Raw genomic sequence first — 27,987 nt, forward strand, 5'->3', positions numbered from 1 at the left:
GGTTTAGGGCTGTTGTACATAGGGTCACTATGAGTCACAGGTGACTCGATGGCACATAACAACAACAATGACATATCTGATAAGGGACTCATATCTAAAATTTATAGAATACTCAAACACCTCAAGAAGATGAAGGTAAATAACCCAGTCACAAAATGGGCTAAGGATATGAATAGACACTTCACCAAAGAAGACATTCAGATGGCAAACAAACACACAAAGAAAGGTTCAAAATACTGAGCTCCCAGAAAGATGCAAATAAAAATAACTATGAGACATCATCTCACTCAGAGTAACAAACAACAAATGCTGGTAAGGTTGTGGAGAGATTGGAACCCTTAGTCACTGCTGGTGGGAGTATAAAATGGTGTAACCAATATGGAAGGCAATAATGACATTTTCTCAAAAAGTGGCAAATACAATTTTGAACCAGCAATTGCGCTACTGAGAATATGCCCTAAAACAACCATAACTTTCACCCAAACAGACATATGTGCATCCATTTTTATTGCTGCATTATTCACAATAATAAAGAGATAGACAAATGAATGAAAATGGAATATTATGCAGCACTGAAAAACAAGAATTAATAAAACAGTACACAACATGAGTAATGCTGGAGAACATTACGTTGTTGTTGTTGTTGTTGTTGTTGCTGTTGTGTGCCATCGAGTTGTTTGTGACTCATAGCGACCCTATGTACAACAGCCCTAAACCCTGCTCTATCCTGTGTCAGTCGCATTGCCTCTGACACACCCATCCCGATTACCCCAGTCACTGAATCAATCCACCTCATAGAGGGTCTTCCCCTCTTAGTGCTGTCCCTCTACTCTACCCAGCATGATGTCCCTCTCCAAAGACCTGTCTCTCCTTGCAACATGTTGAAAGTATGTCAGACGAGGCCCCAGAATCTTTGCCTCCAAGGAGTAGCCTGGTTTAACCCTCTCTAGGATGAATCTGTTTGTTTTCTTGGCAGTCCATGGTACATTCAATACTCTTCTCCAGCACCACAGCTCAAAGGCATCAATTCTCCTTCTGTCCTCCCTAGTCATTGTCCAGCTCTCTGATGTATAGCAAGTGATTGCAAAGACCATGTGCTGTATCAGGCGCACCTTCATCTCCAAAGAGACACTGTTGCTCTTGAGTACTTTAGAGAGGTCCCTAACAGCAGATTTTCCCATCGCGATACATTTTTTTATTTCCTGGCTGCTGGTGCCAAGAGTGTTGACTGTAGAGCCGAGCAAACTGAAGCTGTGAATAATCTCAATCTCTTCGCCATCCATCCTGATGCTACCAATTGGTCCAGTGGTGAGAATCTTTGTCTTCTTGACATTGAGCCTCAGTCCATACTGAAGGCTGCAGTCCTTGACCCTCTGCAGTAAGTGCATGAGGTCCTCCTCAGTTTCAGCGAACAAGGTTGTGTCATCTGCATAACGCAGATTGTTGATAGATCTTCCACCAATCCTAACACTACACGTCTCCTCATAGAGCCCAGCCTCTCAGATAATCTGCTCTGCATACAGGTTGAAAAGGTATGGAGATAGGACACATCCCTGGCGCACACCCTTCCCAATTTTGAAACATTCAGTGTTCCAATTCCAAAGAAGGGTGACCCAACTGAGTGTGAAAACTATAGAACAATAGCATTGATTTCACATGCAAGCAAGATTCTACTGAAGATTATCCAAAAACGACTGGAACAGTACATCAGCAGAGAACTGCCAGAAGTCCAGGCTGGGTTTAGAAGGGGTCGTGGTACTAGGGATATTGTAGCTGATGTTAGATGGATCTTAGCTGAAAGCAGAGAATACCAGAAGAATGTCTATCTGTGTTTCATTGATTATGCAAAGGCATTTGACTGTGTGGATCATAACAAACTGTGGCTGACTCTGAGAAGAATGGGAATCCCTGGGTTAAACCAGGCTACTCCTTGGAGGCAAAGATTCTGGGGTTTCGTCTGACATACTTTCGACATGTTGCAAGGAGAGACAGGTCTTTGGAGAGGGACATCATGCTGGGTAGAGTAGAGGGACAGTGCAGGAGGGGAATCATGCTAATGCGAAACCTATACTTGGACCAAGAGGCAGTCGTCAGAACAGAGCAGGGCAACACTGAATGGAGGACATTATGCTGAGTGAAATATCTCAGTCACAAAAGGACAAATACTGCATAGTGCCACTGTTATAAAACAGGGCTGACATAGAGGTTGAGGAAAACTAAGAAAAAGAGGATAAATAATGAACACAGCATTGGAACATATGAAGGAAAGAACTGTTTAAAAGGAATATGTTGTTGTTGTTGTGTACTGTAGAATCAGAACCAATCCATAGCTGACCCTCCGGTGGGTTTTCAGAGGCAGTTAATCACAGTGGAGGAGATTGCCCATCATGCAGTGCAACTTCTTGCCACTAGTCCACCAGAGCTGATATATTATAAAGCATTATTTGTATGACAACAGTCCAGAATAAGAGATGCAAAGTAGACTGGGAGGTGGGTGGGTGGAATTATGCAAAAATGAATGATTTTTTTTAAGTCAACTGGGAGAACGGTAGGGAGAAAAATGTGCAACAATGAACGAATGAAAATCCAACTTTTCTGTAAACTTTTGTCAAAATCACAACAAAAAAATTAAAATAATAAAAAAAGAGAGAAAGAGAAAGAAAAAAAAGCAAGCAACTGAATTTGAGCCTGGTGTATCCAGGGAAGAGTCCAGGCTTTATCCAAGAGAAGATTCTGGGAAAGTGTCCAAGCCCAAGAGGGAGAGTTGAGACTTCCAGGTCCAAGTCACCAAAGCTGGCCCTAGGTCACTCCACTCCAACCACTCTGTCTGAGGCCAGAGTGGTCACAGGGTTTACTGACCAGTCCTGGCCATCTGACAGCTCCTAGACTCGCCCCTCTAGACTCCTCTTCCCTGGAAGGATGGACCCCTTAGCAGGCATTCCACACCTATAAGTCATGTTCTGTTCTGGGATTGCCTATGATGATGAAAGGTAGAGCAGTAGCTGCCAAGACAGAAATTCTTTCTGGAGAGCAAAGGAGAGGCAAGCTCAGGGAGTCTTGAAGGCTGTGCCAAAGAATCAGGATGCTCTTGGCATTTTGTTATTCCTCAGCAGAGAATCTCTCTCTCTGGGCAATTTCTGTTGCTCTGGAGCTCAGGAATAGGCATGGGTTTGCCGCAAAAATGAATGTTGTCATCAGGCTGACAGCTGAGAACTCACTCCCTGTCTGTTCCCCTGCTTAGCATTTGCCTTGGAGGAGGGACCCGACACCCACAGCAGATATAAAACTAGGGCTAAGTCAGAAGTTCAAGACCTGCATGTGGGACTTAGTTTTTCCTACTATAAAATAAGGGGGTGATGCAAGGCAGACTTGAAGAACCTATGTTCCCGTGAGTGCATACATTCCAGTCCCATGAAGATCCTGGGTTACTTCCACGCACTGCCCTCTAGGACCACCTGTGTAACTGTGTTCTGGCATCCAGACAGCAGGAGTCATGTGGTCTGTATTGTGTGTATGTGCTGTGGGGGAGGAGAGAGACCCCAAAACAATGTTTTCCCGCCACTGCCCTCCTCAATAGGCGGAAGCCACCAGCTTCCTCCTTTTCCTGCCTCCTGCACAGCAGTGAAACTGAGGATTGAAGGGAAGGAGGGGGGTTAGGGAAAATCAGCCCAGGTCCATCCCTATCACAACTCTTCACCTACATACACATATCTGAAGCGCCCCTTTCCAAGGCCTTCCAGACCACACCCATCCCAGCATTATGGGAGCCCTAACGGATAGTGGGGATGGTGGGTGAAGGGGGCCCAGAAACAGAGTAAGTCCTCCCCACCTCTCTCTGTTGCCACCCCTCCCACCTAAGCCATCTCATTTCCTCTTCCTGCCCAGCACCAACACACTGGCCAGTACAAGCTGCGCAGCCAGACCCATAGGAACTGTCTGTAGGCCCAGCCTGTCGTGGCTGGCCTGGGTCAGCCTCCGGAGCATGGTCCAGTGGGGGCCACCTCTGCTGCTCCCCATTTTCTTGCTGGCTTCTCATGTTGGTAAGTCTCCCTGGATCCTCCCTTGCCCAGTCTCCATGCCCCAGGGAACCCCATCATCACCGCCATCACTTTCATCCTCACCCTGATCAACTAGAAAGTGAGAGCAGAGGCAGGAAAATCCAAGCGGCAGATACAAATCACTGCAGCTGAGGGATGGGGCTGGGGAGCCACTGTTGATTGCTGACCTCAGGACTGTGGGGAGCAGTGTGGCCTTTGGGGCCTGTGAAGTTTTTAGTGAGCACTCGTGGTCAGCATGTTGGAGTAATTCAATTAGCCATTCAGCAAGCATTTATGGTGCATTTAACAGTGTGCCAGGAGCTATGCTAACTGCTAGGCCATGAGATGAAAAGCAGGCAGCCTTCAGATCTGTACGATGAGTTTAAACGGTGTCGACTCCATAGGGCTGTTACGGGGCTTAAAGAGACAACACAGCAGAGGATGTAGTGTGAAGTAGCATGTGCCTGGAGTTTATGAAGGCTTCCTGAATGAACAATACCTCCTCCCATAAGCCTTCTGCTCAAAGAGGAATAAAATACAGAGGCTGCCTTTGAGTTGTTCATAGTCTAGCAAGGGAGCAGAGACCGCTCTAGATGGGATAAGGGTTAAAGATAGAAGGACAGGAAGACTGCTAGAGGGGCAGTGAAGAGAGAAGTCAGTTTACTTTTGTCTGGGGTAGATGAGAAGGAAGTCAGAAAGATTTCACTAAGAAGTTGGTCCTCATTCCAAGCAGAGGGAACAACAAAGGTCTATTTCAAGACAAAGAGGTGCATGGAAGAGAATGGCCCTGGGGTAAGGTGGGGGGGGGCGGTAAGCAACAGGAGAGGCAAAGAGTGAGCCTCAAGGAGCCCGGAGTGTGTGCATTATCCTGAGGATGAGGAGAGGCAAGGGAGGCTGTAGGTCAGATTTAAGTCTTAGCTGGAACATTTTGGCGCCTAGTACAGAAGATGATTTAGGGAGAGAGGGGTGTGGCTAGAGAGATGTTGGGATAGTCCAGGTAAGTAAGGATGAAGACTGACAAAGGTAGGCTTGGAAGATGACGGTGAAGTCAAGAGATTCTTGGGAAATAGAATTTGCATAATGTTGTTACTGTTGGAGACAGCCCCCCATAATGCCCAGAGTATGGACTTTAGAGTCAGACAACCTGGCTCGGCCTTATTACTAATTGAATAACCTCGGGCAAGTTGCTTAATTTCTCTGAGCGACAGTTCCCTGGCTATAAAACGGAGATAATAATATTCTCCTCTGGGAATCATTGGGATAATAAAATGAGTGAACTTAAGCAAAGTACCTAGTACATAATTGGCATCCAATAAACATTAATGATTATGATAGTGGGAGGGAGTACAGATGACTCTGAAGTTTGCGTCTCGGGTGGCTGGAGAATGGGGTGCCATAGCTTAGTCAGGGGAGCACAGAAGAGGAACAGGTTTTGGGGAGGAGTTGAGGGAAATGTAGGCCTGAGCTGAGAGGTCATCGTGTGGTGTTGACTCAGAGATGACAGTTAAAGCCAGGGGAATGAATGAGCTTGTCCATGGAAGCTTGGGGAACAGCAGGTGTTATTATTTGCCTCTTTCACCTCTCTGTAGGAGCGCTGGTGGCTTTGTTGTTATTATGTACCATTGAGGTGGATGACCCATAGCTGACCATCCAAAAGGTTTCAGAGGCAGTAAATCACATGGGACGACATTGTCTATCTCCCACAAAGCAGCTGGTGGATTCAAACCACAAGCCTTTGGTATTGCAGTGCAACTTCTTATCAATTGTGCTGCCACCTTAAAGATACACACATGGTTTGAATCCTCCAGCTGTTCTACGGGAGAAGGGTGGCAATCTCCTCCAGCCCCACCCATGTGTGATTTACTACCTCCGAAAACCCACTGCAGGGTCAACTATGGGTCAGTTTTGACTCACCATTTTCCAGCAATATTACCTTTCTGTGGTGGTTGTGAGAATCAAATTGAAAACCGTTGTGGTGGTTATTGCTAAGTGCTGTTGAGTCAAGTACAACTGGAACAGAAAATCCTGTCCAATCCTGTGCCATCCTTTTAATTTCTGATATATTTTATTTCATTTCTTCAGTCACTGTATTAATCCATCTCACTGAATGTCTTCCTCTCTTTTGCTGACTGACCCTCCACCTTTCCAAAGAATTGCCCATCCTAAAAACATGCCCAAAGTAGGTGAGACAAAACTTGACCACCTTTGCCTCTAAGGAGCACTCTGGCTGCATTCTCTTCAAGAGATATGTTTATTCTTTTGGCAGTACATGACACATGTCTATTGTTGTTATTAGACGTCATCAAATCAAGCATGACTCATAAAGACCCTACGAACAACAGAACAGAATCCTTTCCTATCCTGTGCCATCTTCACCATCTCCGATACATTTGAGCCCATTGCTGCAGTCACCATGTCAATTCACCTCACTGGGGGTCTTCTTCTCTTTTGTTGCCCTTTCACCTTTCCAAGCATGATGTCCCTTTCCAATGAATAAGCCTCTCCAGCAACATGTCCGATGTATGAGAGATGAAGCTTCACCATCCTAGCCTTCAAGGAGCACTCTGCTGCACCTTTTCCAAGACATAGCTGTTTTTACTTTTGGCAGTTTCTTTTGGGATATTTAGCACTCTTCTCCAACACCACTCAAAGGCATCAATTCTTCTTCTGTCATCCCTATCCATAGACCAGCTCTCAGACTCACAGCAAGTCACTGAAAAGACCATAGCCTGAATCAGGTGTATCTTAGTGTTCAAACTGTCATCACTGCTTTCTAGTATAGAATTCTAGAGAGATCCCTGACAACAGAATTTCCCATAGCATTATGTGTTCTGTTCTTCTGACTGCTGAGACCAAGGATATTGATTGTAGATCCAGACAAAATGAAATAATTGACAATTTCAATCCTTTCTTCCTCTATTATAATGTTGCCTATTGGCATGCGGTAGGCAGCCTATGAATATCTGCTTCATTTACATATGGTAAGCTTTTAAAGAGAGTAATGATAGCTAAGGTTTATAAAGAGAATATTTGATAGCTATGTGGTAACTGATAGATAAGTGGAGGATCAGAAAAAGAGAGGAAGACCCTCAACAAAATGGACTGACACAGTCGGAGGCTGCAACAATGGGCTTGAGGACATCAGAGATGGTGAGGACAGCACAGGACAGGGCAAGGTTCAGATCTGTTATTCATAGAGTCATATGAGTTGTGGTCGACTCCAAAGCACCTAACAACAAATGCCATTTTAACTGACTACTTGAGAGTCAAAGGGCAGAGATGAAGAAGGAGGGACTCAGGAAAGTGTGACGTCAGAGACCTGAGGCTGGCTCACCGGTCCTCTGGTCCCGTTGGTCTCTGCTTCACAGTTTGTGTTCTAGTTATTCCAAATTTGGACATCCCTTCATATCACCTAATCTGGTTCATTCCATGTCTTTATCCAGAATATTTCCTCTGTCTGAAGTGCCCTCTCCCTTTTCCTGGCCTTCACATCTCATAACCCCCTCTCTCCACTGTGTCTTGCTCAAACTTCAACACTCACAAGCTTATTCTCCCAAAACTATCTCTCAATCCCTAACTCCAAGGCTGGGTCAGGTGCCCTTCCTAATGCTCTTTCATATGCACATGACACTCTGCATCTGGAAGGAGGTCCATGGCTGTCTCCTCAACTAGATCCTAGACTCTTCGGGAGGCAAAGACCACGATCACCTCCTGGTTGGGTCCCCTGCATTGCTAAGCACAGGGCTTGGCCCATGGCTAACTGTGTTTCTGCTCTACAACCACCAGGCTGCAGAATCAGTCTCTTCCACCTTAAATCCAGTCACACCACACTTTATTTTTCAAATTCCTGTAGTTACAGGAAAGAATCTCTACAAGACATGTATGTTCTGCAGTTCCTCTCCTAGGCTGCATCCTGACAGGGAGAGGACTAGCAGGGAGGAGAGGCTCATTGGCAACATCTGTAGAGCCATTTTAAAAGACATTTCAGGAAAAGGGCCTGATAGGGAGTAAAAGTAAGGAAACAGAGCCATAGATCATACGGAACATAGATCATTCTTTCTGAAAGCTGGGCTGGAAAAGGAAGCCTTCCAGAGAATGGAGATGAGATGCCACAGAAAGGTTTTTGGTTTTGTGTTTTGTTTTTTTGTTCTTCAAGGGGAATATATATATATGAAAATAGACTGATGTACAAGAAAGGGGATAGGTACAGAAGGGGGAGGTACAAGCAGGGGATAGGTATAAATATTAAGTGAAATGCCTTTGGGGAGGTGAGGCAGCTGAGGAGGAACGAAAGGAGAAAGAAGGGTGGAGAGGGTCTGGGACCATCAGAGGGGACCTGGACAATAAAATCAGAAGCTTGGGAGTGGAGGCTCCTGGATGTCAAAGTGCTTAATAAATGTTATTGTTTTTGTGTGCCACTGAACTGGTAGAACTAACTCATAGCTGACCCTCCAGAGAGTTTTCAGAGGTAGTAAATCTCGGGGAGAGGGCTATGGGATTACAGCGAGGTTTCTTACCACTAGGTTACCAGAACTTTAGAGGGTTGCTAATACAGTTGTTGTAGTGGCCTTAGAGGTAAGGACCTGTGCTGCCAACCCAAAGGTCAGCGGTTCAGACCTACCAGCTGCTCCCTGAGAGGATGGGCCCTCTCCTTCCTTGTGATTTGCTGCCTCTGACCCCAGTTGGTTGAGGGTCAGCTATGGGTCGGTTCTGATTAGATGGTCTTAACAACATCAACAATGGGAGGGTTGGTAGTTTAAATCCACCAGGCGTTCTGGTGATAGACAGTCTCCTCCCGGGACTGTGATGAAGTCACTGATGTCCTGTCCCCAGGTGCAGCGGTGGACCTCACGCTGCTGGCTGACCTGCGTCTCACGGACCCCCAGCGTTTCTTCCTCACCTGCGTGTCTGGGGAGGCTGGTGCGGGGAGGAGCTCAGGCATCTGGGACCCGCCCCTGCTGCTGGAGAAAGACAACCGCATCGTGCGCACCTTCCCTCCACGGAAGCCCCTGCAGGCTTCCCGAAACGGTTCACACCAGGTCACGCTGCGAGGCTTCTCCCAGCCCTCGGACCTCGTCGGCGTCTTCTCCTGCGTGGGTGGTGCCCAGGCGCGTCGCACACGCGTTGTCTATGTGCACAACAACCCCAGAGGTGAGCCTGTCCTGGGACAGAAACGAGGGAGGAGTGGCAGGGGACGGCCCCTGACCCCTGGCCCCACCTTCTGCTCCACAGCCCACCTACTTCCGGACAAGGTCACCCACACTGTGAACAAAAATGACACGGCTGTGCTCTCTGCACGTGTGCACAAGGAGAAGCAGGCAGATGTTATCTGGAAGAGCAATGGTGAGGGGGCATCTGAACTGGTTGGGCCCGTAAAACCGTCAGGTTTGACATATGATACCTCCATCACCCTCAGGATCCTCAACTTTGCCCCCTACACACATCTTTCAACGCAATACATTTGCCACCCTTTTGTTCAACATTCAGGCCGTAGCTTCTGTCCTGGGCCAGGTCCTGTGGGACATACTTGTGCCCATCTCATCTGAGCTAATTGCCTTCCTGCTGTAACCACAGACCTCCTTCCCTTTTATCCCCCTAAATAAGCACCGTGTCAATCTCTCTCTCTCTCTCTCTCTCTCTCTCTCTCCCTCCCATAGCTCAAGGTCCTTGGGTAGCACAAATGGTCTGTACTCAACTAACATACAAACATGTGGTGCCACGGAAGAAAAGCCTGGCAATCTGCTTCCATAAAGATTGTTGTTATTAGGGGGCCACTGAGTCAATTCCACTTCACAGTAACCCCGTGTGACAGAGCAGAATTGTGGTGTAGGGCTTCCTAGATCTAACCTTTACAGAGCAGACCACAGAGTCTTTCTTCAGCAAAACCACTAGATTGTTGGGTATGATTGTTTGTTTGATTTATTTTTAAATTCTATTTTGAGTTATTTACAACGCTTGAATACATTGGTTTTCACAAAAGAGTTTTCCCATTTTCTTCACCATCTTTTTAGTTATAACTGCTTTCCCACCAGAATGCCTTACTGCAGCCAAGAAACCTCTATGGAGTAGGTTGGTTCTGTAACACGTAGGATTGTCATGAACCAGAGGCAGCTGTGCAAGGGCTTTAGGTCTTGGTTGTGGTCTCATAAGCCCTCTCGGCAAGTAACAGAAGTCTCACGAAGAAGCAGCCTAGGAACTGAGTGCCCAACGCAGGCTTGGGACAGTCTAGATCGCTCAGAAATCTGCCAATCCCAGATCTCTGATGCCCAAGACAGATACATACCAGGGCCTCTGAAAACCTATGGAATCACAGCCCACAGGCCCATCTTTTATCGGGGCCTTACCAGGTCTTCTAGCAACACCGTGGCTCCTAAGATTGTCTGTAGGTCTACAGTACTTTGGTTGGCTTTTGCACTCCTGATCTCCTAAAGAAGGAAGACCCTTCCCTCGGGTTAAAGGATATGCCTTCAGGACTCTAAACTCCCTGAATAGCCCAGAGATGTGGAGTCAGGTAAACCTGAATCCCCTCGAGTTTCTGTTAACTTCTAAACAAAGAGGCAAGAAAGGGGTGAGGCAAGGATGGGATGTTATTTTTTTTTTAATTAAATTTTATTCGTTTTAATGAACATTTACAGAGATTTTGGGTTTTCATTCATTCATTGTTGCACTGTTTTCTCCACCCCATCCCCAGTTTGTTCTTCTTCCCCCCATGTCTGTTTTAATTGTCCAATTGCCACAGTGCTTGTCAAAGCCAGTTCTGATTAATCTCCTTTGTCAGTGTGTCCCTTGCCATTCCCTATCACTCCTCCCTGAGAGAGACTTCACCCTGATTCATAAGGAAAAGGGGATGGCGTATTCTCTTAGCTACTTCCTGCTGAAAAGGGACGCTGTGGGTTTCAGGGTGAAGGTCTTCTCTCACTACTCTAAAGGGCCCCTTTGGCAGTAGGAAACACATAGACTATTATGGAGATTGATTTTGGAATTTAGATGCACTGTTATCAATTGTGCTTAGCCATACATGTTCATATCCTTGAAGATGTATCATGGAAGTGTTGCAGCCTAGAAGATACAAATTTAACTCACAAGTTAAAAGTGCATGAGTCAAAAATTGAAAAGCAATAATATTCTGAGTAGAGGTTCTAATAGTGGCACAAATCAAGTTACAGAGGTAAGGTGGTTCCATTGCCATCCTTACTCTAACTTAATTCTTTTTTTTTAATTTAAATTTGTTATTAATTTCAGTGAAAATTTACAGAGGTTTTGGATTTCCATTCATTCATTGTTGTAGATTTGTCCCCTCCCAAGGCTCCCCCCCACCAGACATTACCCTCTTGGAAAAGTAAAAGATTCTTTCATTATTTTACAAACCCTCCCCCAGGTCCACTCCACCATGTAGCCATCACTCTAGACTCCTGTCATGACTGAAATACCTAATCACATGTCTCTTTTAAACAGTTTTCTCTTTAATATTGGAGCTTGCAGGTCCTGGAGGTTAAGAATCAAAGATTTCCCAGAGTAAATGACTGGGAATTGGCTGGGAAAAGGAAGAGGGTAGGGAGTTCCAGGAGAACAAGAATAAAGGCATAGTGTTTTGAGGAAACAGGCAATTCAGGATTACTGGAATGTTGGGAGCCAGGCAAGGTGTGGAGAAGCATGGGATAGATGGGCTAATAAGCAGTTGACTGCATTGAGGAAGCTGACATGCTAAAGAATTTTCATTTTGTCCTGAGGGCAACAAAGAACTTGTGAAGCATTTATATAGGAGTTAATGTCAATTACATTATGTATTTTAAAAAATTACATTGACTGTTCAAAGGAGGATGTCGTCAAACGGGAAGATTGGAGGTAGGGCCACAGCTCAGGAGGCTGTTGGAGGCCTGATCACAAGTGGTAGCAGTGTGCATGGGAAGAAGTAGATGGGTTTCAATAAAGAAGAGGTAGAATGGACAGGATTTATTTCAGAGTCATTGGTGGAAAGTGAAAGTGTTTCCCAGTTTTGCAACTTGTATATTAGGCACTTGGCAGTCCTTCTCCAAGGTCTACGTGGGGCCACATTGGTGTGATCTCGGCAAAAGGAGGTGATGTGATTTCTCACGTGGTGCTGAGGCCCCTGGCCTGTTCATATTCCCAGGATCCTATTTCCATACGCTGGACTGGCATGAGGCTCGGGACGGACGGCTCCTGCTGCAGCTCCCGAACGTGCAGCCATCATCAAGCGGCATCTACAGTGCCACCTACCTGGATACAAGTCCCCTGGGCAGCGCCTTCTTCCGGCTCATCGTGAGGGGTCAGGGGCAGAGGGCAAAGGATGTGGGTAGTATAGGAGGTTGTGGGGGGCTATCAGTAGTTTCTGTGGGGCCCCTGGGTCCCAAAGGCTACCCTAAGTCTCCAGAAACAGTGGTAGACACAGATCAGTTGTTAAAGACATTTTCCTCCAGGTTGTGGGACTGGGCGCTGGGGGGCAAGCTGTACCAAAGAATGTCCAGGATGCCTGCATGGAGGTGTCTGCCATGATCAGGACGGAGAGTGTGTGTGCCCACCTGGGTTCACTGGCACCCGCTGTGAGCAGGGTAAGGACAATTTCAGGTGCCTGTGAAGAGAGGGAACTGGTGCCCAGGCAAGGCAAAAAAATGCCTGAGGGAAGATTCTAGAACAACGGTGATGGAGCTTGAAGGGTCAAGGTAGCGGGTGGATCCTGGGGCCCAAGGCCCAGCAGGATCACATACACCCTCGTGCCCTCTTTCTAGCCTGCAGAGAGGGACGTTTTGGGCAGAGCTGCCAGGAGCAATGCCCAGGCACTTCTGGCTGCCAAGGGCTCACCTTCTGCCTCCCAGACCCCTATGGCTGTTCTTGTGGATCTGGTTGGAGAGGAAGCCAATGCCAGGATGGTATGGACCAGCCCCACCCCACCATGGTCCCTGACCAGGATGGTCAACTGCAAGCGTGGCCCATACCCTTCACCTTAATCCTGACTTAAACAACAAGCTCTCACCATCCACCCACTCACCTCACCAGAGCCTCTACTATACCAGCTTGTCGTTAACCATGTCTCCTCCGCTCCTGAGCCATGTCCTCATTGTTGCCTGGCCTGTTCCTCTCCTCTGTTCCCAGCTTGTGCCCCTGGCCATTTTGGGGCCGACTGTCATCTTAAGTGCCAATGTCAGAATGGTGGCACTTGTGACCGGTTCAGTGGCTGTGTCTGCCCCTCTGGGTGGCATGGCGTGCACTGTGAGAAGTCAGGTATGTGCATGAGATCTTTTTAAATCTTTCTTTTATATTGGTTTGCATGCAAAAGTCATATACATTGTGTTTTGGTTTTGAGTCTCCCTCAAGGTAGATCAGCCTCCACCAAATACATCTCCCTGGCTAAGATGAAGTTCTCCCCTCTCTTCTATTAAAATGGGGCGGAGTCCTGCCCACAGAGAGCTGATAGTCTGATAGGAGTTCTCACCACTCAGTCATCAATACTGAGTGGCAGCAGCTCACGAGTGTGTGTGGGCCCAGATGAAGCCCTTAACAGACTCAAGTTCAGAATGACTTCTGGGATGAGACATGGTCTGAGCTGGAAGGCGAAGGACAAACAGCTGGAGAAAGAACATGTGCAAAGGCCCAGATCGGAGGGACTGAAGCTTGGGTACGAGGACAGTGGAGTAGAAGAGGAGACTAGGGGAGTGGTCAACAGGTCAAGCTGCGGAGGCTGTGAATGCCAGATCAAGGCTTTGTATTTCATATTACAGGATCAAGAGAGAATTGTTTAAAGAGTGTAGGGTGACCAGATCTGGGTTTTAGAAAGGTGCCCTGACTGCTGGCTAGAGTGTGGAGGCAGGACCCTTGAGGAGTCCATAACAAAAGACCATAACAAATAACATCTAACCAGTGTTTTGACTGTGATGATGGCACAGGGTCTGAATGTAGGTGTGAGATGATAATAGAACGTGAGGAGTTTGAGGAAGGAGACTCTTCAGCTAATCAAAAGTGGGGCGTGAGGGCACTGTAGGAGTCATGTAGAACTTGGCCAATTATCAGGTTTGAGCGACTCTATGAAGGGTGTTGCCTCCACAAAGATTCAGAACCCAAGACAATGGTCACATACATGACCCTGAGGGAATTTCAAGATGAATATTCTTTTTCTCCTCAGACCGAATCCCCCAGATCCTTGATATGGCCTCAGAACTGGAGTTCAACTTACATGCAATGCCCCGGATCAACTGTGCAGCCGCGGGGAACCCCTTCCCTGTGCGGGGCAGCATGGAGCTACGCAAGCCAGACGGCACAGTGCTACTGGTCAGCCCCAATGACCCCAAACCCTTGGGTCTGCTGTAAATCCTCAGACTCTGAACCTCCTGGAGCTTTCTATCTACTGGTCTGACTGGCGCAAGTAGAGTCAGTTTGGCAGCCCTACATCTCTTGGCAGTTCAGACACAGTTAAGCGTCACATAAATGCATATTCTTTGTGGTGTGTCCCCTTCCCCATGTCTCCCACAGTCCACTAAGGCCATTGTGGAGCCAGATAGGACCACAGCTGAGTTTGAAGTGCCTCGCTTGACTCTTGGGGACAGTGGACTTTGGGAATGTCGCGTATCCACATCGGGTGGCCAAGACAGTCGGCGCTTCCGGGTCAGCGTCAAAGGTCAGAGGAGTCTTGGGCCTAAGGGTGATGGACAGTTGGCCCGGTGGGTACTATCAGATGCTGCTCAGACAAGGACCACAACGGGAAGAACAAGGGTACAGCCCAGCATTCAGAGGTCCAGGCTAGCCACTGTCAGGCTGGAGCACAGTTCAATCCCTTCTACTAAGGACATTTTATGCTTCAGACACTGTGAAGACCCTCTGGCCTCACCCTCCCCCCTGCTTCACCATGTCTCCCCTCTCCACACCCTTGCCCACTGTGTACTTTAGCTCTGCGTCTGGGATGCTGCTTCTACTGGGTTGCACCATGGGGCATGCACTGCTAGGACAGGGGGCACACATGGGGCTTTGGAGCTCAGAAAGAGGTGAGCTGCTTAGCCTGGAGAGATCAGGGAAGGCTTCCCAGAGGAAGTGGAGCTGAGACAGGAGCCTTAGGAATGTGTGAGAATCTGGGAGGCAACTAAAGAGGGACCTTCCCAGTGTCTGGTTTGCTCAGAGCAAAGAAGTCAGCTGTCCCCGCCCCCTTGATCACGGAATCCTATCACTTCTCCAGCACCATTATTGGTGTTAAGTGGCAATGAGTACTACTCATAGCAACTCTATGTACAACTACATACTATGAACAGCAGGAGTGGCATCCCTTTCCGGAAACCCTATGAACCTTGATTAAATGTCGGTAGTTGTAGAGGGACTTCAAGCCTTTTGTTCATAGGGTCACTATGAGTCGTGCTTGACTCGAAGGCAATCAACAACAACAACAATGTACAGCTAATCTGAAACTTGTCCTGTGCTGTGCCATCCTCGCCCTCTCTGATACGCTTAAGCTCACTGCTGTAGTATTTGTGTCACTTCATCTTGTTGAGGGTCTTCCTCTCTTTTGCTGACCCTCCATCTTTTCAAGCATGACATCATTTTCCAAGAACTGGCCCCTCCTGACATCATGCCCACAGTATGTGAGACAAAGTTTCACCGTCCTTGCCTCTAAGGAGCACCCTGGTTGCACTTTCTGCAAGACGTATTTCTTTCTTCTTCTTTTTTTTTTTTAGTCCTTATGGTATTCAGCTCCCTTCTCCAGCAACACATTTCAAAAGCATGGATTTGTCTTCTGTCACCCTTTTAATTACCCAACTTTCATATGCATAGCAAGTAATTGAAAAGATCATGACTTGGATAAGGTGCTCCTTAGTCTTTAAACTGACACCATTCTTCTTTAACATTTTGGAGAGGTTCTTGACAGCACATTTTCCAATACATGCCTTTTGTTTCCTTGACTGCTGGTACCAAGGGTGTTGGTTGTGGTCCCAGGTAAGATGAAATCATTGACAATTTCAATCTTTTTGCCATCTATCATGTTGCCTGTCAGACCAGTGGTAAGGATTTTTATTTTCTTTTTTTTTTAAATCTGTAATTTCTTTTCTAACTTCTTTTTTTTTAAATTTTTATTTATTTATTTTTTTTATGTGTGTACCGTCAAGTTGGATCTGACTGGTACAGGAGGCGATTGTTCCTCCCTCTTCAGCAGAGCATCTGGTGGATTTGAACTGCGCACCTCTGGGATTGCAGTACAGTTTCCTGCCACTAGGCCACCAGAGGATTTTTATTTTCTTGATGTTGAGATGTAATCCATATTGATAGTCTTTAATCCTCCACAGCAAGTATTTCAAGTCCTTCTCACTTTCAGCAAGCAAAGTTGTGTCATCTGTACAATGTAGGTGGGTGATGTGTCTTTCTCTGATCTTGATGCCACATTCTTCCTGATAAAGTCCAGCTCCTTGAATGGTTTGTGCAGCAGATTGAATATGATGGAAAGAGGATACAGCCCTGACTTATACCTCTCTTGATTTAAAATCATACAGTGTTCCCCTGCTCTATTCAGAAAACAGCTTCCTTGTCTTAGGGATAAGTTTTACATGAACACAACTAAATGTTCTGAGATTTCCATTCTTCTCTATGTTAGCCATAATTTGTTGTGATCCACACAATTAAATGCTTTTGCATAATCAATAAAACAAAAATCAATATTCTTCTGGTATTTTCTGCTTTCAGCCAAGCTCCATCTGACATCAGCAATTAGATCCCTGTTGCCAGGGTCTCTTCTAAATCGAGCCTAAATTTCTGGCAGTTCTCCATCAATGTACTGTTGTAGCCATTTGTTAGTAATCTTTAGCAAGATTTTGCTTGTATGTGATATTGATATTGTTTGATAATTTCCTCTTTCTAGTGGATTACCTTTTTTAGGAACGGTAACAAGGATCTCTGCCAGTCAGTTGGCCAGATTGCTGCTTTCCAGATTTCTTGAAACAGTCTAGTAAGCATATCCAGGACTGCATCTGTTTATTGGAATGTGTGAGTTGATATTCCATCCATTCCTGGGACCTTATTTTTTGTTGATGCCTTGAGTGCAGCTTAAACTTTTTCCTTTGTTACCACTGGTTCTGATTATATGCCACTTTCTGAAATGATTTCACGTCAGTCAATTCTTTTTGGTACAGTGATTTGGTATTTCTTTCATCTTATTTTAACACTTCCTAGATCATTAATGTTCTTGTCCATAGTATCTGTCAGTATTGTGACTTAAGGCTTGGATTTGTTTTTCAGTTCTTTCAGCCTGAGAAACACCAAGGAACTCTTTCCCTTTTTATTTTCTGATTCCAGCTCTTTGCAAATTTCATTTTAAAATGCTTTGGTTTGTCTTCTTGAACTGCCCTTTGAAATTTTCTATTCATTTATTTTACTTTAGGGTTTCTTCCCTTTGTTTTGGCTTCACAATGCTTTAGTGTAATTTTTAGAATCTCTTCTTTATCTCTTTTGGTCTTTTCTTTCTCCTCTGTATTTGTAATGATCTTTTTATTTTTTTTTTCATGGATGATATCCTTGATGTCATCTCACAACTGATAATTGTCTTTGATCTTTGGTGTTCAATGCCTTAAATCTATTATTGAGATGATCTTTAAACTCAGGCAGGAGGAAAAGAAACTCAGGTGGGATAAAGTCCAGGTCACATTTTGGTTCTTGAGGATTTGTTTTCATTTTCTTCAGCTTCAGTTTGAACTTGCTTATAAGTAATTGATGGTCTGTTCCACAGTCAGCATCTGACTTGATTTTTTAAAATTATTATTTTATTTTATACTGGTTTACTTACAAAGTTTTACACATTGTTTTTCGCACTGAATCTTTCCCTTTTCCTTTACCCACTCCTCCCTCCACTTATCAAACTGTGCAACCCTATAATTAAGTCCCTCCCCCCCCACTCATCACTCCCTTCAGCTCCCCGCTCCCCACCTTGGATCCTAATACACGCTCTACTATAATGGTCTTATACAGTAATTGTCTTTATGAAACTGAATTAGTTCACTTGGCATGATGCTCTCCAGTCCCTCCCAAGTTAGGCAGTAATTTAAAAAATCTTTGCTCCTGTGTGCTGCATCGTATTCCATTGTGTGAATGTACCAGAATTTCTCAATCCACTCCATTGTGGTTGTACATTTGAGCTGTTTCCATGTTTTTGCTGTGGTGAATAATGCTGCTATGAACATTGGTGTGCAAACTGACTTGGTTTTGACTGCAGATAATGAGTTTCTCCAACTATTCTTTTCACGCCTATCATCACTCTAATTCCTGTGTAGTCTATCAAGTGAGGTCTGTGTGTATAGTTACTGTTTGTGGTGGTTTTTAAAGGTATTTGCAATGAATCAATCTGATGGCACAAAATTCAGCACCATTTGCCTCGGCCATTCACACACTGCCATTCTTTGGTTCCACTGCACTCTGGCTCCTGTCCCTCTTTTCTCATTGTGTAGTGGGAATATCTCCTGTGAAGATCTAGCCCTGAAGTCAGTGTGGAAGTTAACTAGTGCATGATGCAGGGACTCCCTTCATATCCAGCCACCCCTGGGCATCTAATCTCCTGATGAGCTATTTACACTAGGGATCCACAGAATCCAAACTGGACCATCATCTCCCTCCAGATCAACACATTTTGATGGCATCTTACATCTTGAACTGTACTCTCTTCTCCCTCTCCTTCTTTGGTGTGGACAGACAGACCTAGTTCATCCTCCTGTTGATCTCCTCCTACACGTGTGTCCTTAGGCAAGGTGTTCAACAACTTTGAGCCCCATTGTCTTCACTCATAACACCTTATTGTCTACACTCATAACACAGGAGTAATGGACTTGCATACAACTTGGTTGTGAGACTAGACAGCATTTATATAAAGCATCTGGGATAGAGCCGATGCTTCATTTCATAGCTGGACTCTTTAAATTAGAGAGAAGTGAATGACAGTAGAGGGGTAGAGAGCAAGAATACACTCTGATCCCCTCCCTCCCTTCAGATCCTGTACCCTTTGTCCAGCTCCCACACTGCAGAGTGTGCTGTCCCCCAAAACCCCTGTCTGGCCATGTCATTCCCTCACCACTTAAAGTCCTTTGGGATGCCTTCATGACCTCAGTGCTAAAACTCTGTGCTCTGGCTTCCCAGGGGACAGAACTCTGGCCACTCTGGTCATCTGTTTATCTTGACCTTACCAAGACCAGAGGATCCAGACCCACACATAAGCCCAGAAGACTGGGTCCTCTGATGCTCAAAGCATAATGTGGTCTCATTTTTCTGGGGACTGTTAGGGTGTGTGGGTCATGTCTTACTCCAGGTCTCTTGGCAGTGCCCCCAGTGCCCCAGACTGCACCCCGGCTTCTGGCCAAGCAGAGCCGTCAGCTTGTGGTCTCCCCTCTGGTTTCATTTTCTGGGGATGGGCCCATCTCCTCTGTCCGCCTGCACTACCGGCCCCAACAGAGCACCATGGCCTGGTCCGCCATTGTAGGTGAGTGGAGAGCAAGCTGCAAACTGAGAGGGGCTGAGGTGGGGCAGGAGTATAGGGTGATAAGATGAAACGGGAAATGGAGGGAGGATATTTTAAAGAAAAGAGAAGGGACTGGAAGGACAATGGAAGGTTCTGGAAGAGCCGGGACTGAATGATGTAAGCTATGTACTCCACCCCCAGTGGATCCCAGCGAGAACGTGACATTAATGAACCTGAGGCCGAAGACGGAATACAGTGTCCGTGTGCAACTGAGCCGACCAGGGGAAGGGGGCGAGGGGACCTGGGGGCCTGCTACGCTCATGACCACAGATTGTCCTGGTGAGAGGCCTACAGTCATCCTTCCCCAAACCCCAGGGGTTAAAGTCCTAGCCCCTGAGCCTGGTCTAGCCCACTCCCTGGGCTCCTGCCTCTCTCATCAGAGGTTGTTTTATCCTTTCGACTGAGGCAGGGGAATGGGGAATCATTGTCTTGTCTAGCTCAAGAACTTTTTGGACAGTTCTGACTAGCCCCTGACCTCTGATCCCAGAGCCCTCTGTACAGCCATGGTTGGAAGGCTGGCACGTGGAGGGTCCCGACCGGCTGCGAGTGAGTTGGTCCTTACCCTCCGGGCCTGGGCCGCTGGTGGGCGATGGTTTCCTCCTGCGCCTGTGGGATGGGGCACGAGGGCAAGAACGGCGGGAGAACATCTCATCACCTCATGCCCGCACCGCCCTCCTGGCTGGACTCACGCCGGGCACCCACTACCAGCTGGATGTGCGGCTCTACCACTGCACCCTCCTCGGCCCTGCCTCACCCCCCGCACGTGTGCTTTTGCCCCACACTGGTATGCCTGGAAAAGGAGGTGGTGGGCTTGGGACGATGGGAAGATAGAACACATTAGACTCAAGAGGACATGAGAGGTATAGGAGACAGCATGGGCATAGAAAGAGCAGAGGGCACATGGAGAATGGGAGGGAGGACATGGGACACAGGGAGGATATAGGACAGAGGACACTGGCATGATGTAAGATACCAGAAAGGCATAGGTTATCAGGAGCATATGGGGATATGGGGCAGAAGGCACACAGGGCAGAGAGAAAGCATGAGTGGAACCTAGGACACGGAGAATCTAGGACACCAAGAGGATTTTAAATATAAGAACAAGGGAAGTAGAAGCTGACAAGTGAAGATGGCCATGGGATAGAGAAGAATTCAGTACAGGAGGTAAGAAAGAGATCGGAGCAGGGGAGAGGGAGCTCGCCTTCTAGGACACACACAGAAGGGGACATCACTAAGATCTGTTCTGGCTCCATAGCTACAGAACTTTGCTCTGCCTGAACCTTGCCTTCTCACTCCCATTTCCCTAGGTCCCCCAGCCCCCCGACACCTCCATGCGCAAGCCCTCTCGGACTCTGAGATCCAGCTGGTGTGGCAGCGCCCAGAGGGTCTATCAGGACCTGTATCCAAGTACATTGTGGAGGTGCAAGTGGCTGGGGGCTCAGGAGATCCACTGTGGATGGACGTGGACAGTCCGGAGGAGACGAGCACCATCGTGCGCAGCCTCAACGCCAGCACGAGCTACCTGTTCCGCGTGAGGGCCAGTGTCCAGGGCCCTGGGGACTGGAGCAACATAGTGGAGGAGTCCACTCTGGGCAATGGTGAGGAAGTAGAGCCCACGGAGGTCCTGGGATTCACTCAGCATTCTCCCATCCATAGAATCCCCTGCCTCGGAGCTAGGACATCTCCAGGGACCTCGATTTAAGTGACCCAAGCCCCAGTACTAGGGACGTGGACCCTTCCCTTCGTATGCATCACTGTGCTAATACTGTGTCACCCAGTGGTCCGTTAGCCGTATGCCCAGCATCACCAGCCCATCCTTCCATGTGCTTCAAGTCATCTCCCCATATCCTGGTGCAGAGGTCTTGGACTTCTTCTCTGAATCATGGTGGCTTCTGGGTTCTCTGAGCCAGGCATCCCCACAAGCTGCCCCCTCCCCTCTATTTTGTACAGGGCTGCAGAGTGAGGGTCCAGTTCAAGAGATCCGGGCGAGTGAAGAGAGCCTGGATCAGCAGCTGATACTTGCTGTGGTGGGCTCTGTGTCTGCCACCTGTCTGACCATCCTGGCTGCCTTGTTAATCCTGGTGTGCATTCGCAGAAGCTGCCTGCATCGGAGACGTACCTTCACCTACCAGTCAGGATCGGTCAGTGGGCGCACCCTTCCCAGGGTCCAGATGCTTCCTTTTTCTCAGCAACTGAAACTGTCTTTCTTGTCATGTCCTTCCATCTCTCTTTCCCACCAACTGGTCTTCTCTAAGATCTTCCTACTGATACCACTAATTACCTAAGCTCTGTTCTCCAGGTCATGTATATATACATGTTTCTACCTAGGTGTACACATATATATTTGTACATCTTGTGTGTATGAGTGTGCATCCTTGTGTGACAGGTGACCATGCTCAACAACACTCAGGATGACAAAATAGATTTTATTTCTCTAGAGGTGAACGCATGAGTACATTTATACTAGTTTGTTGTTATATATCACTGATTCGAAATCAACCCGTAGCTGACCCTCCAGTGGGTGTTCAGAGTCAGTACATCACACAGAAGGAGACTGTCCATCTTTCTCCTATGAAACAGCTAGTGGATTCAAACAGCATGCCTTCAGGGTGGCAGCCTGACTCATCCCCTCTAGGCCACCCTAGTTCTCTCTATGTTAGTAGTGAAATATATTCCCAGAGATTATTACCTCAGTTGTGTTCATCTCTCACCATGGTCAATTCTGGATTTGATTTGAACTCAGTCAATTCAGAGTTCTCCTCTCCTCTCCTTCTTCTCTTTAGGAGCTGTCAAAGCCTAGATAGCAAGCTCATGTCATGGAGGGACACCTGGGGTTGATTGCAGGTTCTCCTGGCCTGCAGGCCCAACATTCATTCTCATATATCTATGGCTAACAACACTCTATTGTGGTCTTCTGTCAACAAGTCACTCGTGCTGTGAACTCCTTATCCCACTCTCCACTCTTACAAACCCAAGGACCTCCTTTGGGGGACTTAGAAACTCTTCTCTGTACCCTGCAGAGGACAAATATGCTTCATGACCCTCAGACCCATTGCCACAACCCCTCCTCATACAGCCTTCAACCATCACTCCTTGAGAAAAGAAACACAAATCTCCCTGTAAACCTTTCAGTTTTCAGTCCTTCTTTGGTCACATCCCTGCAACCTTTGAGCCAACACTAATGGGTGGCTAAGGGTGGAACTCTGTCTGCTTCCGGACCTGGCATCCCCTCGTCTTGTCAAATTCTTCCATCTCTCTTTCCCCTGCACTATCCAGTATCCTCTGTCCAATTGCTGTCAATTATGACCTGAACTTTGTTCCTGGTCCTTCAGGCCTAAGCTTTTGATATTTAGAGCCACACTTTGACATTTTTTCTGGGGGCGGGGGTAGAAGAGCAAACTCTTCTCTCTCAAGGGCTGACTCTTATGATAGAAAGCCTAGTGTCCAAGCCTATTATCTCTGCCATGCCTTTGGAAAAAAAAATTCATCCAAAGATTCAATTGGCTCCTTTGTTTCGAGCTGTGTCCTCCCTCCCTGTGAGGTCAGTGCACACAGAAAGTCATCGTACTGCTATGATGGGGGAAGGGTGATGGGTATGAATGCTGAGGGAAAGAGAGGAGAAAGAAACTCTCAGCATAACACAATCTATCTCTGCTACATATTCTTGCATGTGGATGTGTGTCTGCACGGGAATATGTGTGCCATGTATGAGTGTGTGTGTGTGTCTAATGTTACCTCATGTGTTTATGCCCATATCCTCTATGTGTGTGAGTTCTTATACTTGTGCACTGTCATACTCACATGCAGACCTCTGCTTGAGTGCAGTTGCATACAGTGTCAATATAAGCTCATACATGTACATTCTGGTGTGTGCTTCATTTGGTCCTGTTTCATAAGAAAACACATGACCCATGTCCTCAGCACTAGCTCATCAAACTGGGTGATAGTTCAACTTGAGAGATATCTCCCCCCCTGCCCAGGTCTCTGCTGTCCCTTCTTCCAGTTCTCATGTTGGCAGCTGTTTACGTTTTCCACACAGATGGCCACCTCTTACTTAGTTGAGAGAAGTCGGTGTTTCTCTCTGCTAAAGACTATACTCTTGTCGTTCTATATTCAAGCCACAGGGTGGTCTTAGAGTTAAGAATAGAAGTCAGCTGATTGAACAGAGAAGAAAATTACTGTTTTCTTAACAATTTGGGCTTAAAATGCAGTAGCTCCTCAATAAATGTACTGCTAAAGGTTGGAATTCTCCTAACAGCCTCCTCAGTTACCAAAAATACCCTCGTTTTAGAATCAGCAGCGTAATGAGACGTACATTGCTTTTCATCACAATTCTTTCCAGCTCCTTTTTAAAAATAAGAAATGTCTACCTTCTGTTGACCCCTGACTTCTAGAACAAGCCCTTGTCCTGCTTTGTAGAGCCCCCGACTCCTGATACTTAGGCCGCTGTCTCTGCATTTCTCTCTACATTCTCCACGTAACAGCCTACCTGTGGCTCCATCCCCTATGACCCCGTCTCCACATGTGTCCTCTTTCTGGATGTCTTTCCCTGGCTGACCAGCCGAAAACCCTCGACCTAGGTTTCTGTCCATGTCTAACCACTGCAGCCTCTCTCTCTGTATGCCTCCTATCTCTGCCCCTTTTTTGTTGCCATGTCTTTTGTCTGCACTGTCTACCCACCTGTCCCATCTTGTGAAGGGCGAGGAGACCATCTTGCAGTTCAGCTCAGGGACACTGACACTGACCCGGCGGCCAAAACCGCAGCCTGAACCCCTGAGTTACCCCGTGCTGGAGTGGGAGGACATCACCTTTGAGGACCTCATCGGGGAGGGGAACTTCGGCCAGGTCATCCGGGCCATGATCAAGAAGGATGGGCTCAAGATGAACGCAGCCATCAAGATGCTAAAAGGTCCCCTGCAAGTGACCCCTCAACCAAGCCCTGACCTTCCCTTTGTTCCTTAGATTAAAGGCCCCACCTGGATAACTCTAGCAATTGACTTGTGACCCCAGCCCTCAGCAACCCATGCCCAACCCCCAGAGTTCTTTCTGGGAAAGTGATACTGGAATCTTTATGCAGAGTATGCTTCTGAAAATGACCATCGTGACTTTGCGGGAGAACTGGAAGTTCTGTGCAAATTGGGGCATCACCCCAACATCATCAACCTCTTGGGGGCCTGTGAGAACAGAGGTGAGGCCCCCCCAGTTCATCACCTATCCCTTCTCCAAAACCCACACTGCCTCATCCTAGGAGCTTCAGGTTACCTGTACAGCTCTGTTGATTCCCCTCTAAGCCTCAGATTTCCCATCTGTCACCTCTAGGTACCCATCCCCAACCTAGGTTACCTGAATGTCAATCAACACAAAGTACTATGCTCACTCGTAGGATACTTGTACATTGCCATTGAATACGCTCCCTATGGAAACCTGCTTGATTTTCTGCGAAAGAGCAGGGTCCTGGAGACAGACCCAGCCTTTGCCCGAGAGCACGGAACGGCCTCCACGCTCAGCTCCCGGCAGTTGCTGCGCTTTGCCAGTGATGCTGCCAATGGCATGCAGTATTTGAGTGAGAAGCAGGTGTGTGTGAGTGAGTGTACTCGGGAGTGGAACCTCAAGTGGTAGAGAGAGGGTGCATGCTTGCTGAATACACTTCGGGAGATATGATCAGTAGGCTCTCACCTGTAAATTTGAAAAGAGGCTTTGGTTCTGTCGGAAAGTGCTCTGGGACTGGGAGAACAGATGCCCACCATACCTATGGGCAGAATCTCTGATGTATATATATTTTTTTAAAAAGTGAAATTGTTAGGAGCTGTCAAGTTGGAACCAACCAACCAACCCATAGCTTACCCTCCACAAGTTTTCAGAGACAGTAAATCATGAGAGGAGCTTGCCCATCCTTCTCCTGTAAAGCAGCTGGTGGATTTGAACCACATGTCTTTGAGACTGTAGTGCAGCTTCTTACCATTAGGCCACTAGAGCTCCCTGTTAAATTTTTACTACAGATTAGTAAGTAAATGCAAATGACTCCATCCCTGCCTTGCTTATTGGTTAATGCAAATTGATTCGAAGGATGGATTTAATTTTAAGCCTCTGAGGAATAGTCTGGTAGAAGTGTTAAGTGAGCAATTATAAATTCTAGAATTTAAGAGAGAGCTGTGTGAGTGACACAAATCTAGGAGTTGTCCCCTGAGAGACATGACTCTACTATTGATGGAGAACTCTCCACCGTAGGTGAGTTGATTCCATTTCAGCATCCCTCACTGTGAACCCTGCAGTTCATCCACAGGGACCTGGCTGCCCGAAATGTCCTGGTCGGAGAGAACCTGGCCTCCAAGATTGCAGATTTTGGCCTGTCTCGTGGGGAGGAGGTTTATGTGAAGAAGACTATGGTAAGACTCATTCAAGTCTTCCCTCGGGCTCTGTGCCTGGTTCTGTCCCTTGCCCTTGGGATCCTGTACGCAAACCCACCTCTCCATTCAATCTCTCAAATCCACTCTCTCACAGGGCCGTCTCCCTGTGCGCTGGATGGCCATTGAGTCTCTGAACTATAGTGTCTATACCACCAAGAGTGATGTGTGAGTGTGGGGATGGGAAAGGATGGGAAACGCATCCCAGAACTATATCTCAAGTCGTCTAAGATGTGATTGGGCACCTCTAGAGTGTGTTGCAAGTGTGACATAGGTAAACGACCTGGCTGTCTCCAGAGTAGATTTCGGGGTCATCTATCATCTAAGTAGGAAGGTAAGGGCTAGCTGGAGCTAAGTTTTGTCTTGAAAACCAATGAGAATATGTTTAGGAGTAGCTTGGGGCTTATTTGTGTAAGAGACTGGGAGATGCCTAGAAGAAGGTTAGAGATGCTAGTGGGTAATTAACAAGATGAGAGATCACTTGCTCCCACCTCTCTGAAGGGCAAAGTCTAGAAGATTCCTAAATGTGTCCTCTTCATTTCAGTTGGTCCTTTGGTGTCCTCCTCTGGGAGATTGTAAGCCTTGGTGAGTCCCTGACCTCATTTCCCAGAGACCCCCAAGCACACGCTTCCACCTCCCCCAGCACCCACACCTCCCTACCCCCCACTCCATGGTTTGAACTGAGAGAGTCTGTCTCCACACCCCCTCTTCAACGCAGGAGGCACCCCCTACTGTGGCATGACCTGTGCGGAGCTCTACGAGAAGCTGCCTCAGGGCTACCGCATGGAGCAGCCTCGTAACTGTGACGATGAAGTGTAAGTCACTCAACCATTATCTCTCCAACCCCATCTGTGTGATGAGTGACTTCAGCCTTGACCCCTGTAATGCCCTCACTCCAGTTAGCCCCGACCTCTCATCTCAGGAAGTCTCCACTTGCAGGTACGAGCTGATGCGTCAGTGCTGGCGGGATCGTCCGTATGAGCGACCCCCCTTTGCCCAGATTGCACTGCAACTGGGTCGCATGCTGGAAGCCAGAAAGGTGAGGAGACTAGGGGTGATTGGTGCTGGAGTTTACCAAACTCACAAGAGTAGTCTCACAGGAACCTGAGAACCACTTGACCCCCTGTCCCTGCCACTCTGTCCACACAAGCTCCCTCAGCTACGGTAGCTGCCACAGCTAACTGGGCACCAGCTGCAGGCCCAGCTTTGGCTGTGTGCAACACTCTTCTGTATTCTCCCGAAGTCGCTGCTTAGCTCCAGCAGTAACCCTTTCCCCCTGGCCCCAGTCAGCTTGCCTGTCTCCCTCTGCTCAAGCCATCAGTCCATTCTCACCCAGGACATCTCCCTTCCCCTGGCACAGAGCTGGATACATTAATGCCAGCTAGCCAAATGAATTGATAAAAGAGTAAATTGTACAGCAGCTATATAAATTAATGGAATCAGGGGGTGGATTATATAATGATCACCCAAATAAATATATCAGAAATAACTGACTTTAATAACCATGTGAGCAAATAAAGTATACAATTTAAATGAAGAGTGATATCAAAATAAGTAAACAAGAAGTATTCTTCATATGGATTAATGACTAGACCATAACTGTATGAATTTGCAAACAATTTTAAGAATGAAAGGATATCAAATAATTCAAAACAAATATCAAAACAATTCATTAGATGGATACATGAAAAACTAATCTGTTATGTTAAAGCCTTCTCATTTGACTCCTCCAGCTGGTAGTCTGACACCCTCCTACTGTGGGCTAATAAGGGACATCCTGGGTTTCTAGAACAAATTAAGTATCCATTCAAAAATCCCACCACCTGGAAGTCAAGAATCTCTGAGCCGGATTCCTTCACTAAAGCTTGCTCTCGTCTTCAGGCCTATGTGAACATGTCGCTGTTCGAGAACTTCACTTATGCAGGCATCGATGCCACAGCCGAGGAGGCCTGAGCTGCCATCCAATCAGAACCTGGCTCTGCTGGCCAGAGCAACCTGTGCTCACAAACCTGGGACTTCTGACGCTGGTATCCTCTACGCTCACCTGCCTCAAGGA

At 47.1% G+C, this 27,987-nt stretch overlaps 1 protein-coding gene across 2 annotated transcripts; it reads left to right on the forward strand.

Moving 5' to 3' along the window:
* Nucleotides 1-3,810: 3,810 nt before the first annotated feature.
* On the forward strand, nucleotides 3,811-27,987 carry TIE1 (tyrosine kinase with immunoglobulin-like and EGF-like domains 1). 2 transcript variants are annotated; one of them, XM_006886544.1, is made up of 23 exons: nucleotides 3,811-4,040; nucleotides 8,954-9,188; nucleotides 9,270-9,380; nucleotides 12,169-12,324; nucleotides 12,476-12,607; nucleotides 12,785-12,925; nucleotides 13,149-13,277; nucleotides 14,176-14,321; nucleotides 14,523-14,667; nucleotides 19,330-19,488; nucleotides 19,669-19,806; nucleotides 20,015-20,311; nucleotides 20,835-21,125; nucleotides 21,478-21,668; nucleotides 24,226-24,436; nucleotides 24,605-24,715; nucleotides 24,911-25,101; nucleotides 25,800-25,913; nucleotides 26,029-26,099; nucleotides 26,476-26,516; nucleotides 26,650-26,746; nucleotides 26,871-26,970; nucleotides 27,813-27,987. In XM_006886544.1, exons 1-23 carry the CDS (start codon nucleotides 4,035-4,037, stop codon nucleotides 27,882-27,884), a joined length of 3,285 nt encoding a protein of 1,094 aa, XP_006886606.1. In that variant the 5' UTR covers nucleotides 3,811-4,034; the 3' UTR covers nucleotides 27,885-27,987. The 2 variants fall into 2 exon arrangements, with proteins under 2 accessions (XP_006886606.1, XP_006886605.1); XM_006886543.1 differs by having other exon boundaries at nucleotides 3,817-4,040; nucleotides 8,871-9,188.

This window comes from Elephantulus edwardii, unplaced genomic scaffold, assembly GCF_000299155.1.
Source record: "Elephantulus edwardii isolate Elephantulus edwardi_28Jun2011 unplaced genomic scaffold, EleEdw1.0 scaffold00049, whole genome shotgun sequence".
Lineage (NCBI taxonomy): Eukaryota > Metazoa > Chordata > Mammalia > Macroscelidea > Macroscelididae > Elephantulus > Elephantulus edwardii.

Excerpts from the sequence above, each read along its gene's own strand:
- TIE1 (XM_006886543.1), top strand. The coding sequence starts at position 3,983 with ATGGTCCAGTGGGGGCCACCTCTGCTGCTCCCCATTTTCTTGCTGGCT. Across the intron at positions 12,325-12,475 it reads CTTCCGGCTCATCGTGAGGG|GTTGTGGGACTGGGCGCTGG; the intron begins GTCAGGGGCAGA and ends ATTTTCCTCCAG. Across the intron at positions 21,669-24,225 it reads TCACCTACCAGTCAGGATCG|GGCGAGGAGACCATCTTGCA; the intron begins GTCAGTGGGCGC and ends CATCTTGTGAAG.